This window comes from Electrophorus electricus, chromosome 21, assembly GCF_041902795.1.
Source record: "Electrophorus electricus isolate QZ-2024a chromosome 21, ASM4190279v1, whole genome shotgun sequence".
In the NCBI taxonomy this organism is placed as follows: Eukaryota; Metazoa; Chordata; class Actinopteri; order Gymnotiformes; family Gymnotidae; genus Electrophorus; species Electrophorus electricus.
In genome coordinates this window covers 5,050,737-5,064,730 of record NC_137517.1, presented here as the reverse complement: position 1 = coordinate 5,064,730, position 13,994 = coordinate 5,050,737, and the positions used below count along the sequence as shown (strand labels likewise).

Genomic DNA, 13,994 nt, shown 5'->3' with positions numbered 1-13,994 from the left:
GAAAAGAAAAAAAGCTTGCAGTCAGCACCCAGGGGAATGCACTGCGGTCAGGAGAGCTGGGGGGGGTTTTCTGTGGTGAGAAAGGATCGCTTGCTAGAAAAGAAGGGAGGCCAATGTGTCAGAGTAAAATGGGAGACTGAGCTGCCCCTGGACATCGGGGCTTGGGACAAATTGTCCTTGAAAGCGAGGAAGTTAAGCATTAGCTGAGAGCAGCTCCAATTTAATGGCAGCCAGAGCTAGAACGCACCTGATGTAAAGTCATCTATTCACATCTCATTTTTAAAAAATGGTCTAAGGTCTATGAAAATATGATCTTATGTAGTCTATGAAGAAGGCAGAGTCAGCCTATATCTGGTAATCACACCACATCCCAAGCGATGAAGAAGAAGGGTGTGATGATTGGTCTGAATCAGAAGTCCACAGGCGGTCTTAAGCATGCTCTATTTCAATTATATATTGTTCCTATCCTCAGTCGTCATGGTGGCCATGGGAACGGAAATCGGAACTGGGAAACCCGAGAGTACTGGAGACAGCCTTCCCTTATGTCAGAGTATGGTGTGGCAAAGTGCTTCTCACTACAACCTGTTGTGGAGCTCTCTGTCTCTCTGCCCAAGCATGGATATTCTTGCACTCATCCTGTGTGTGATCCTGGAACTCCTCGCTGTCACCTGTAAGTAAAGCAGTGGAGCACTGAACTTCACTTTTTAAAGATTCTTCAGTGTGAAGTTATAATTTCGGCATGGCTTGCACTTTTGTAATGTACTTAGACTCATCTGAGGCTGAATGAAAGGAAAAAGACTGATGAGTGCAGTCTCTACCTGAACTGGGGTCCGGGGACTGCTAGGACTCTTCAAAGCAGCTACAGAAATTTCCCTGTAAAATTACATTTTACATGATGGATAAAAGAATTCAGACAAAGCTATGCTTTTTCTGGTTTATTGACCACTGAGTGTAATAATGTAATACCCCATTGATTTTTAAAAGATGAATGGTTTCACCCAAGCACCTATACGTTTAATTCCAAATATGCAAATGAATACCAAATATGGTGAGGAGATTTGCAAGTGAACAAACAAACAGAGGTTTGAGGGATTGACATCCTTGCCTGGCTGTTTGGTTCAAATCTGGGAATAGTTGTTTTTTTTGTTGTTTTTTTTTGTCACTGTGAGATAAACACTGACCGAATCAGTTCCTTTTGATCTGCAGGAACAGGTATTAAAACACATACTCCATGCACCTCCAGTGATGTAAAAGTAGAGAGCTGGATCCAATAAAGAAGAAACAGAGCCAGATTTTGAGCGAGAGGTTGTATGACAGGGGTATTACTGGTGTCTTTCTTCCTTTCTCCGCATATCTTATCCCTTGCTTGTTTCTGAGTTTCTGTGAAGTTTCTTTAAAGCACAGGGTGACATTTTGTCAGGCATGCTGATGCTAAAACGTATTATGCAAAAGAATGAGCTGGAATTGAATTAGCTGTAACTGAATTAGACTTTCCACTGACAAATGGAGCTTTTCAGTGGCCATGGATAAATACACAAGTGCATCAAGGTCATTTTCAATAAAAAGGACCATCTCCTTAGAGACCAAAAATAAAACTAAGGAAACGCAGTCAGTGGGGACTCAGTCAGGGCAACCCATGAAATGATCCATTATTTATCAGGGCGTTAACTGTACATTTGCATGCAACATTATGTAAACATTATAGAATAAATGCAAATAATAATTAGTACAATATCAATGTTTACTACAAAGCTATTCATATCGTGTGACATGGTTAGAGGAACACAGATTTGGATTCCAAATCTGTCCTTGCTGTTTGACTCCCGGAAAACTTTTTAACATGTTTCAGTGTGATAAGGAATTCATAATACATAGAAACACTTCAAAATGGAGCACTCTGGGCAGACACTGGGCTGAATCATAACTGGATGTTCCCCAACATCCTCACTATCACTGAACCTTTGTAGCACCACTGGGACAGCTAGGGCAGATAAACCAGCAAAAAGCAGCCAAAACGTCTTTTAACCTGCATAGTACTGGACAATTAATTTACAAAATGTATAGCCTAACCTTATTTTACCACCAGTGGCATACTTACCAGAGTCTAATTTACAAGTCTGAGAAGAAACACAGAATCTCCTACCAGCTATATATTTCTGGCTCTGTATCATATTAGCCCTTCTGTTCTTGTGTTATTCTGTAGCTCACACGTAAACGTTAAGAGATTCAGTAGGAAGACAGGAAGGACATGGATATCACAGCACTGAACATCAAAGATGCCAGTGTTGAACTGTCTCTTAAAACATCCATTCATGTCCAAGTGGACTAAAATAAACATAAAATAATGGTTTACTTCAACACCAGAGACCATACGCTCTCTTTGAGACGTGACTTTTAGTATTAAACACACACACACACCACACACGATTGGCAGATCATGAATCTCGTGATAAATTGTATCACATAAGGGGCATCAATCTGGCTCGCGCATTTTCCACACGGCAAGCATAGCACACGCGACATCACAGCCAGATATCGTTCAGATTCCCATAACCGGAGCACGCTCAGAGCGCATAGTTACCCAACACCTCCAGGGCAGGGAAGGTAAGGCAGCACCGAAGTCTTAATAGTCACGGCACAGCTTCATGTATCGTTTTCTTTCCTAACGGGATTCCTATTCACCGCGCGCACAGTTCAAGCAGGGCCACGTCTCTGTGGAGGTGACAAGGTGGGAAAATCACACCGCACACTCCGGGCGCATTGTTTGACACCAAGACCCGATTGGTGTTGGGTTTGCCCTACTGGCAAAGTTAGCCACCAGGACAGAACATGAGACCGTTCTATTACACCACCACTCCCTTTCAGGCTCACTGGGGTATTATGCATGAGTAATACATGCTATTATATGCACCCCCCCCCACAAACACACACACGCACTAGAAAACGTGAGGAAGGTGAAATGAAATCCAAACAGCTAAAGCGGGATGCCAGACCACAAATGGAACTGTTCGCCTACTCCAAATGATAAAAGTGATAGTGTATATCTTTTGGGTTTTGTATATATATATATATATATATATATATATATATATATATATATATATATATATATATATATATATATCTATATATATATATATCTATATATATATATCTTTTGGGTTTTGTGTATGTATATATATATATATATATATATATATATATATATATATATATATATATATATATATATATATAGCTTTGATGATGGCAGCTGAACACGGCAGATCATGTTCTCCAACCTCCCAGGTCAGCAGCAGGGGCGCATTATAGGTGGCTACAGTCCTGCGCCATACTCCATCACGTACCTGGTGTCCATCCAGACCACAGTGGGACAGCACTTTTGCGGAGGCACTTTGATTAGCAAGTCCTGGGTGCTGACCGCAGCACACTGCAATATAGGGTAAGGCCTTTTGCAGGTCTGATTTAGGCTTGCTTATATCAATTTGCCAGCTAACCATTCTATAGTTGTTTTGTTGTTATGAAGTATGGTGCTTCTATTCATGTATGCAACTATTTCAGACAGTAGTTGTTATCTGCAGAAGGTGTATATGCAGATATGGCACAATTTGTTTAAATCACTAAGTCCAAACCTATACACACACACACACACACACACACACACACACACACACACACACACACACACACACTCAAACAAGATAAACAGTGACAAAGGAATGCTGTAAAGTCAAAGGTCAATACTGACAAACAAGTGCTCATGCTGGGATATTTTACAAAGGGTGTCAAGGTTAAAACATCAAGCGTCTTGGAACAAAAGTGTCTTGGAACAAAAGTGTCTTGGAACAAAAAATGGAATGTGATCTTGGTCAGCCATAGGAATCACCCAGTGGGAAGTGTTGTGTCTTGAGAGTTATGCTGAAACTAGAAGGTTAACACAAGTTAACAGGTAAAGGAGGGTAATGACAACCTGTTAGCATCATGCAGTCCCCACCAAATATCTACTCAAATCTCACCCCTGAAACAGCAGAAAACTGCACCTGTGCACTACTGTTTGATTGACCTAGGAACCTTACATTTCAGATTTACCTAGGAACTTTACAGTGGCACTTAAAATGCATTACAGATAATATTACCTGTTTCTTTGTACTATAATTGCATCAAAAGGTTCTAAGCTTCTACATAAGATCTATTAACACTTTTTATTTAATATCTACAACCACTCAGTGGCCATGTATAGAACGTTGTCCTTCCCTGGATGATTGTGTTCATCCCGTGTGCTGTGTCTAGGACTGGAAATATGAGGATCGTAGCTGGAGACTACTCCGTGGGCATATACGAAGGGACAGAACAGTACCGCATGCCACGGCTATTAATAACTTACCCCCAGTACAACCGAACCACCAACAACGCTGACATCATGCTCATTAAGGCAAGTGGAAATGCACTGTCATCTTTGTTAAGGTAAACGAAGGTTGGTTAAGGTCTGTTGCGTTGATTAAGTAAGCGACAGTTGCTAATGTGCCCAAGTTCAGTACCGATTTGGGCTGTGTTCTGTTGTGGGATAATTCATGTAATCATTAGTGGCAATTAGCTGTCATTGAACCTTTTACAAATTGTGCATACAAAACACATGCAAATAGTTCTGTCAAACCGCTTGACATCAATGGCTTTTTGTGAAGGAGTCCCAGGACAACCTAACAAAGAATGTCCTCTAATCTCTCATTATGTTTATGGCATTGTTAAAAAACATTAAAGTGCTGCAGTTCAAAAAGGCACTGCTTTGAAACAGCGGATTTCAGTGAATAATAATTAAAAAGCACTCAAAAGCAGAAAATGCAATTCCATAAGCTAAAGTGGGAAATGCAAACGTTGTTATGACAGGATTTTGGTAAACTGAACAGCTATGAAGGAACCACTCTCATCACTCCAGAGTCTGTTCTGGTTTCTGAAAGCCAGCGCTGTATTGACTTTGAGGTTCAAAAGATTGAAACCCTTTCGAGCATTTAAGCTGGAGGTTTTTCAGTTCACACAATGTTAGCACAATGACATCTCAGCAAGTCATTGATTTTGTAAGAAAATACACCTGTCCAAATAAAATTAATTAAATGGAAAAACAAGAACAATCCCACTTGATTTTGGAGGAAATGATAATCTTTTTTCACCGTGAAATCATTAGCCTGACTATGTGCTGATGGAGGCCCAGCTCTTTAGAATTTCCCTTGTTACTCACTCCTGCCTTGCAATTCAGGCTGGGATTTTTTTTTGACAAATTAGCATCAATCTATGAACTGTTTGGAACACCTGGTTGCAGTTACCCTCACTTCACATAGCCTACAGTGACCTTTTGTTTCCCCTCAACAAAGGTATGGTAGTGAGTGTGTATTGTCTAGAAAATACAACACAACCTCTGATGTGTGTCTTTATTGTTATTATTTAGATGAAGATTAGAACACCTTTTAGAAACCATTCATGTAGAAATAAGGATAATTCTGTTTCACAAACATTTCGCTCATAACTATATGTGACTTATTTACTGGAAACTACTGGCAACCCAAAAGAAGCGGACCCATTGGTGGAAGCTGTCAGGCTTCTGGGCCTTTAAAGTTTCTCTTTAGACTAGTTGGGTTATACTTATACCAAACGAACCGTTTGTTCAGTGCTGCTGGTTCTGTCTCCTGTGCAGCTCCAAGCCCCGGTGATTCTGAACAGCTACGTGTCCATCGCTCCTCTGCCCCTGCAGGGGGCAGACACAACAGAGGGCCACGTGTGTAGGGTATCTGGCTGGGGCTTCACCACTCCCTCCGGGGGGATCCCTTCGACACTCCTCACAGTCACGCTGCCCATCGTCTCCAGTACCGCGTGCAACAGCACGAGCTCCTACAACGGCAACATCACAGACAGTATGATCTGTGCCGGCTACGCCGCCGGAGGGAAGGATGCATGCAGTGTAAGCTATACGTTTCTGTAATATTTTCCCGGTCCTGATTATGGTTGACAATTTAAAACACGTGCAAGTTTGGTTTCTGAAATTCCAGAATCGCTTTGATCATTTCAGAACATACTGTGGGGGAAAAAATACTTTGAAAGGTTTAGTGGTTCCAAAACCTGCTCCTGAAAAGCCCTCACAGGATTACACATTAGTAACAATGTGTATGATGTAGTATGTGCAGTGGTGCATGAGTGTAGCCATATTAGGTTTGGTCTTTTAACCGCCTGCCAGTTGAAACTCATTCTTAAGCATCAGAACACGAGAGGGAGTGTGTTAATACGAAACACCAACCATAATGTTATTTGAAAAGGGTCCGGACGCAGATCTAATCTGTGAGTCCTTTCTCTGCCGTGGAAACTACCTGGGTGTGAGAGAGGATTTGGCGTCGTTATCATTATTGCCATCCACTGTTTTGAGGTGGCAGTGAGAATTCACTGAATGCTATCAGCACTGCGATTTTGTGCACGCCACATTAAGCTGGACTTAAAGCTGCAGTTTCAGGGATCTTATCAGACTGCTACATGTCAGACTGCACAAGATGATGCCGGTAAAATCTTGGCAGAATTCTATATTTGACTATGCGATATTGTGTGATTTTAAAGTCAGACTGTGTGATGAAGATTCTTTAAGTAATATGTGTGCGATTAAAGGAAATCAACCGGCATACTCCAGACACCAGCAGAACATGGGGTCACGAAAACAAATGCAAGCCCTCGACATACTGGCAGTGTTATGCCTTGAGAATCTCCCTTAATCAGAGGAAAGCATTTCTGAGAAAAAAAAAATTACACTACATAGTTAAGACAATAAAGTGTGAAGGTCTTGTATTTCAGTGCAATTTGAATGCCACTATGCTTTCTGTACTCTTGAAAAATCCTCACCGAGTAAATCATAAACTTTTAAAGAAATCTAACATGTCCAGCTTTGATCTTGATCTCTGCTTATTCCCACTATTGCCAACTGTTTACCACAGATGGAGACAAAAAGGTTCTCCATCCAGGCCACAGGGAGCTCCAGCAAACCTGTGCAGCTTATAGTTCTGTTCAACGTCCAGCACAATTGATCTGGAAGATCACATCTCCTTATTGCCTGGCTCAGGTGTGGAAGAAGCGAGAACAAATATGTGGACTGGATAGGACCGGACTAAAGAAATGTGGAACAGACAGCACCAGGTGTTTGCATGCTCTGAGTATGTGCTAATTCAGAAAGGGCTTGCATATAAAGGCTGACATTCCTAGTAAAAGACACAGGAATTAAGCCTAGTGTTGTACCAAATTGCATGGCCTGTGGTGTATACTAGAAGAACCTTTTAGTCTTGGTTTAGGCTAAATCTGGTTTTGGGAAGCAGACAATCAAATCTGAGGCATTACAGCATGATAATATGAACACAGCCTGAGGGTTTGCCGAAACCTTGGCTTTATTAAAGGGGATTGCCTTAAGAGCAACCAATACATCTATGCACCTTGTGGTCTCTGATGTAACCTTTCAAACACATAAAAGCAAAAACTCGAGGCAGTAGTGTAACGACTTTCAAGTGCTCTGCCCAGCTGCGCTCCGGATGCTGCTTTGGTCCTTCTTTCCAGCAGGAAGCATGAGCCTTCTGCAGCATAGGCCGTTTCTTTGGAATGGCACACTGGCATGGCTAGGGCAAATCATTGTGGTATTATTTTACGCTCTTGTTGGAAACCTCTGTGGCAATGATAAATGTATAAACTTCTTATGGAAGTGTCTAGAGAAGAATCTTTCCTAGATGTCAAACCGATATTGTTCTCCTTTCTCCACAAACAGCTGCACTAACTCAATACAAGTCTTTAGGGAAACTAAATAGTGTTTAATCCTGTGTGGATCAAATCTAAGGTAACTGTTTAATAACTGATTATTATTGTGCCGTAATATCATTGCTTCAGTTTATTGTGCAGGAATTTTAATAGTCTATTCTGCTGTGCAGGGTGACTCAGGGGGACCACTGGTGTGTGATGGCCGTGTCTATGGTATTGTCTCCTGGGGCACTAGCTGTGCGGATCCTCGGTATCCCGGAGTTTACACTGCTGTGTCAAAGTTCCGCAGCTGGATAGATAGCAGTATATCTGGCTTCTATGGAAACTGCCTCTAGAATTAAACTGCAGTGTTACTTCAACCCAGCCTTGAACTTGAAGCCATGTTGAGACACTTCAACACATGCCAAATTCAATATGGTTGTTGTGTTACATTAAAAATGTTAAATGTAACTTGCACTGTGTTTGGGTAGAAGCTGGAAGTTTTAGATGGCTGATTATGATTCATTTTCTTTCTGAGTGTTAATTGGTTCATATGGCTTTTTTGTATGTTCATTCAAAAATAGGTGCCATATTACTGTATCTCTTTTAAAGTTTCACTGTGACACAGTAAATAAATTTAATGTGTTTGCGCTGTATCATGGGACCTAGATCATCACCTAGATCATCACAACTCTAGTTCCGAAGGTTGCAATAATCTTTAACAATTCAGTAGCAATTCTATTCTACAAATCATCTCAGAGAGAATGAAAATGGCAAATTTCAAGTGAATACATTCTGTAGAGTGATTTTGGGTCTAAAGTTCATTTTCAAAGCAATGGTGTAGGAGTTATTCACAAGACCACAGCTGAGCAGACCAATTGTACATCTTGTTTTGTTTAATAAACTGCTATACCTCTAAATACTGTGACAATTTATTTCTCTTCTTTTAAACTATAATGTCAAGTTCCATGTGTTTGTGGAAATCAAATATTCACTCAAGATACAGTCACATAGATATTAAAATTAAAAAGTGCTGGAATAATCATTTAAGGGAAAAAAGTAAAAAAAAAAATGAAGTTGTTATTGGACTACAAAGCTGGTACCTTTGGACCTTTACAGAGGTATTCTGGGTACGGCTTCTTGACAGTCACAACACCGTTAGAGTGACTCCACAAAGGAGTGCCAGTCGAAATCTAAACAGCCTCGGGCACACCCGATAGGACTGCTTCAGGTGTATCAGCATGACTGAGATTAAAGATGGCCTAGATCAGGAACTATCACTTTACACAACCGGGGACTATTGTGTTCTTCAGCTTAGAGGTGTGTCCCCATCACAATGGATGTGACGGTCTTACCGCTACGGGTTGAACGTTTGCATAAAGAGCCATTTTCATCATCAGTCAGCACCATACATTACAAGAAGAATAAAAAGGCATTTTGTATAGCATATTAATCTCTGTTGCATAGCTGAACTCTCAATTAAGTAGTTTAGTAGGTTTTATCATGCTGGCTCTTGCATAGTATTGATTCGGTGAAGCTAAGTATTCACCATGCCAGCAGTTCCAGGAGATCGGACTGTCACTAGAAAGACAAAGCCTGCCATATAGCACTGGGGTGAAACTGGGCTGCCATCTGAATCTAGGCCAGCTTGATCCATCGCTCCATCTATTTTTGAGCCTAGACTTGTTTACGTAGAACAACCTGGAAACCTGCAGAACATCACAGTGGCCCTGAGTACCTATTAAAAGGCTTTGTAACTTAAATGTGTCACCAAATGCTTGGTTTTATGGTTTTATGCATTTTATGCGTGTGTTCTGGCATGGCAGACTGGATTATATGACAGCATATGATAGAGAATGTGGTGTAAATTAAGTGCAATATAGAGCATCTGTGCACACTCCTATTATGCTGCTCTCTGTATAGTCTACATTTCCATGTGGAAATTCATCTAAAGTCACAAGGGGGCATTTTACCCATCAGGCCAATGAGATTTGGCACGTGCCGCGAGTGGCTATATTCAGATGCTTTCTAACATCAGCAGGGCTACAACACTGCAGGCACCAAACAATACAATACATATATTTTTAAAAACCTTCCAGGAAATTCAGTGTGTGCCCCAGGGTCTCTGCAGTCACTCCCTTGGAAAAGTCAACTGGCATGTCTGTATTCTCTTATAAATGCCTCTTCACAGCAGCTCCCCGACAGGTCGGCATTTCGGGAAGACCTTCAGTGAAAAAAAGGAAAAAAAACCAAAACAAAACAAAACAGGCTCTTTTGTTATTTCCCTTTTGAGCATGGCAGCAATTATTGGGACGTGGCCCGCTATCTCCACTTCACGTCTGTCGGGCCTGTGGCGCGTCTCCACGAGACCATGATGAGTCAGGCATGGGTGAGCAGCAGGTAGAGGGTGCACTGACCCTGGTGATGCTGTGAGCAGCTGCCTGTTCCATGGCTGAGAGCCATTGGCTACAGGCAGCTGAGACTAGGGCACTATCCAAAGTGACCCACCTATTTTTCACCACCACCATCCTAGTGTTGTTTACTGTGCACTACTGGTGCCAATGGGCTTTTACACCTTACACAGTACATTGCAAAGAGGGAGCCAGTTGGGACCCAGCCCTCAAGGCTGTGCTCTTCTATAGAATCTTGCTAGTGTAATGTAATCTCTTTCAGGTCTGTTTTCAGCTTTATTCACTGTGCCAGCTCATTGGTGCACATTTTTAGTCTTTCATTTTCCTTTTATTACAAGTTGTTTTAAGTGCAAATACTTGTGGAACAGACGAGCAGAATGTTTTGTTCCAGAGTCAAAGGTTGCCAAAATAGCGCAATACACAAAACAGGTTAATAACCTGGCATTAATAACCTGCTGTTCACTGGCAATACTGAGACACAACTGCCAGGCCATGAACAACGCACAGTGAATGGTCCCACCATAATACATTCAGGTGGCACCAACCACACAAAGCAAGTTGTCCTAATTCTGCACCCACCACTTAATGACTCACTGGCACCCCATATCACCACAGCTCATTTATGGCTCTAGAATCCTTCATCAATAATCCTTCATCAGTATTGGTGTCATCAATTGTCACATATGCCCCAACAGAGGGCAATGATGACTTGAAGAGACAGCTTTTATGATGAGCTGACTGATATCATCCAGTCAGTGTCAAAGCATGAGTTGCTTGTTCTTGGTGATATTGACGCCAGTCCAGGGCCATGGGTAGCTAGTGTTAAAGCCATCATCTGCCCATTTGGTGTAAGCACAACAAATGACAATTCGGACCATCAGCTCTTGGTTTTTTCTGTCAAAGTTCTTGATGGCAACTGGATCGTGGTTCCGGACCACGATGCCTCGGATGCCCTAAATGTAAGACTTACTATCTGTCACTTGCTATCAAGGTGAAAGAAGGGAAAGAGCAGTAAAATCTGAATGCAGGTTTGGCCAAAGCCCAAAGCCACACAACCGGCCCAGATGGTTTTCCACCAGAAATCAACCTTTCAGTGTGACATCATTAGCTCTTCCTCGTGGTTACATGTTGCTTGCGAGACTCCAGTCAGTGCTGGTAGACAAGCGGCAAACTCAGCAACAAGGATTTCTGGAAGGCGGGATGACCTGTGCTGGATGCTATTCTTGCCCTTCAGCTCCTGTCCACCATGAGCTTGGCAGGTTGCTACAAGTCACTTATACTGTAAGAAGGCAGCATTTCCACGATCAAGCACTATGGCTGGCACTGCGCAGTAGTGCTTGTGTTCTAACATAACTATTGACCTTCATTAAGGAATAGTGTCACACTAATACAGTGTTACGTATACCACCAAGATTACACCAATGATGTTGCATTGGTGGGTACTTCAGAAGCGAACTTGGCAGTATCCTTTAAGTTCGAGGTGCCTTAACTGGGCCTGAACATGTCATGGCCAGAAAACAAGTTGCAGAACTTGGGTACCGATGCAATTACAGAGGCATAGCTGTGCGAGGAAAACAGACGGAACCTGAGCAGCATACAGAGCTCAGATGGCAGATACACACCTAGCGTTACACACGGAATTGGTTTGGCTGCCTCTGACATGCGATTACTCCAAATGCTTTGGTGTTAGCAGCAGGTTAGGCCCAGCACAAAGTGGCGTGTGTCATGCACAAGGCCTATCCTGCTCTATGGCGCTGATATATCAACACTGCCACTATTGGACACTCAAAGTGCTTGCAAGCTTTCCACATGTATTGTTGGCTCCAAAGTTTGTGTGCTTGCTGGATTCGTATACAACTGCTGAAGCCCCAGCTGGACCGTCTATGGTGCTGGACTTCGGCACCCCTCCCACCGCAGCGTGCTTTGATCATGTGCCTTGCCTTGATAGTAACACTCCAGCGCATGAAGATCTGGCCTGCACTGTCGCAAGTTGTAATAAAAGGCATGGCTCCATCAGTTGGAAGAGGCTACATGGGAGGTCATGGTTCAACATCAGCCATTCTTCGCGAGCGCAATCTTGATACGAGTCGTCGTCATAGCACGCGCTTTATGAAAAAGGTGCGGCGGACCTCTGTTGCCCAGGTGATTTGATGGATGGATGGATAACAGAGTGATGCCCTAGCGAACCAGATGCTACCATTAATGTGTTACATCAGTCAAGACTCTAAGTTAAAAAGAACAAGGTCCGCGCTTCAAATGGAGTACTCCGTGCTCCCGATGACGGCTTCAAATGTGCGCAGCCAGTCAGCTTTTGAAAGGCATTAGCTGTGAGACACAGGTCATTTATCTTTCATCCTCATTGAGAGAAGCAGCCATGTTTGGCTAAATTGAGATGGATAGCACTCGGGCCGCGGCTTGGCGGTTTAAACGCTCTACCTGCACAAGCTCAGACTTACATTAAAAACCCACTGACATTTCTAAGAATTCTAAAACACTGAAGGGTAAGAAAAAAATAAATGATGGCACGCTCTCTGTGAGAAGGCATACCGGACTGCAGATAATCTAAAGCCTTGTCCTTCTCTGTAATTACATCTGCTCGTAGAAAATTCATGCACTCCATCTCTTTTGTTTGGTTTAGCTCAAGGGGGCAATATACTGTTAGAGTATTACTGGAGTGCACGCTATAAAGCACATTCATTTTGGTTAAGCAATAGAATTTTTTTTCGTCATGTTTTTGTTATCTGTTTTCCCCCCTTTTATCCTGTGTTTAATGTTTTGTCAAACCAAAAGTGAAAGCTGGTATTATTTAGTAGGCTTACAGTGCAACATTTCACATTCTTCTTAATTAGCGCAGATATTATTTAAAGTCGCTTGGATTATTTTAACCATGTCATGCTCATGGTTATGTCAGTTTATGTACTTTTGCCAGTTAAAACACAAAAACATACATCATATCAAATAAAAACATCAAATTTGAAATCTATAAGGTTTACATATTTTAAATGTCTTACCTTTATAGAACTTCTTTGCATACGCACCGGATTGAAGTAGGCTAGATCAGGCTTTGAGAACAGAAGGACACCAGAACGTTACATAAAGCAGAGGGCTGCGATTTTCAGCGTGAGGGAGAAATGAAAAGGTAATTACTCTCCCTGCTCGTTATTCACTCCCTCTTATAACAGCTATATTTTACTTTTCAACTTCCAGCATACAACGAGGAACAACTCATCAACAGCAGACCTTTCAAAAAGGCTACCGTAGCAGAAGTGCCGAGGCCTGGTTTGGGGCTCGAATAATCTATATTTAATAGTAGCCATTAGGCTGGAAGCCTGTAAGTGCAAAGACAAACCCTAATGAGATATTATTTATTCCAACATGGAGTTTCCTTCACCCCATCCTGTCTCTCTGTGCTCCTGTGTTTGTTCTTTTTGGAGCAAAGTCAGTTCACCTTTGAGAGACGTTTACCTTTCAAGCTTACCTTCAGAGAAGTGGCGTTGTGTTCGGGTCTCCTAACGGTATGCATCTTTGCTTAGTGTGTTGTTAACTAAAGGCTGTTTAAGAGCTGTCAGAGCTGGATGTGTGACATAACTTCCTCTGCTTCTGTCCCCTGTTCGATGAATGCTGCTGCAGACAGGCACAGTCATAAATACGCCTACGTGTTTGTCCACGAGAACAACGAGAACATTTACATGGGCAAAGTATTCAGTTCTCTGATGTCCTCATTACAGCAAAGCTCAGAAACTGCACACTGCAGTTATAATGGGTGAATTTGGAGGACATACAAATTACCTTTTTTCCACAGGGGACTATTGGACCAAGTCATTATTTAGGTAT

The 13,994-nt window shown here is 42.1% G+C and overlaps 1 protein-coding gene and 1 long non-coding RNA gene across 2 annotated transcripts; one reads left to right on the top strand and one right to left on the bottom strand.

Annotated features, from left to right (window-relative positions):
- Positions 1-541: 541 nt before the first annotated feature.
- LOC113570342 (trypsin-3) lies at positions 542-8,644 on the top strand. The gene is made up of 5 exons (XM_026998693.3): positions 542-670; positions 3,289-3,442; positions 4,291-4,432; positions 5,687-5,950; positions 7,941-8,644. The coding sequence occupies exons 1-5, from the start codon at positions 553-555 to the stop codon at positions 8,103-8,105; spliced, it is 843 nt and encodes a 280-aa protein (XP_026854494.2). The 5' UTR covers positions 542-552; the 3' UTR covers positions 8,106-8,644.
- On the bottom strand, positions 5,749-13,754 carry LOC113570343 (uncharacterized). Its single transcript, XR_003409893.3, has 3 exons — positions 13,639-13,754; positions 13,172-13,266; positions 5,749-5,880 (listed from the first exon to the last, which is right to left on the bottom strand). It is a non-coding gene; the product is annotated as an uncharacterized LOC113570343 (long non-coding RNA).
- Between the last annotated feature and the right edge of the window lie 240 nt (positions 13,755-13,994).

Coding starts and splice junctions, on each gene's coding strand:
- LOC113570342 (XM_026998693.3), top strand. CDS start 553: ATGGTGTGGCAAAGTGCTTCTCACTACAACCTGTTGTGGAGCTCTCTG. Junction 4,433..5,686: donor CTGACATCATGCTCATTAAG/GCAAGTGGAAAT, acceptor TCTCCTGTGCAG/CTCCAAGCCCCGGTGATTCT. Junction 5,951..7,940: donor GAGGGAAGGATGCATGCAGT/GTAAGCTATACG, acceptor TCTGCTGTGCAG/GGTGACTCAGGGGGACCACT.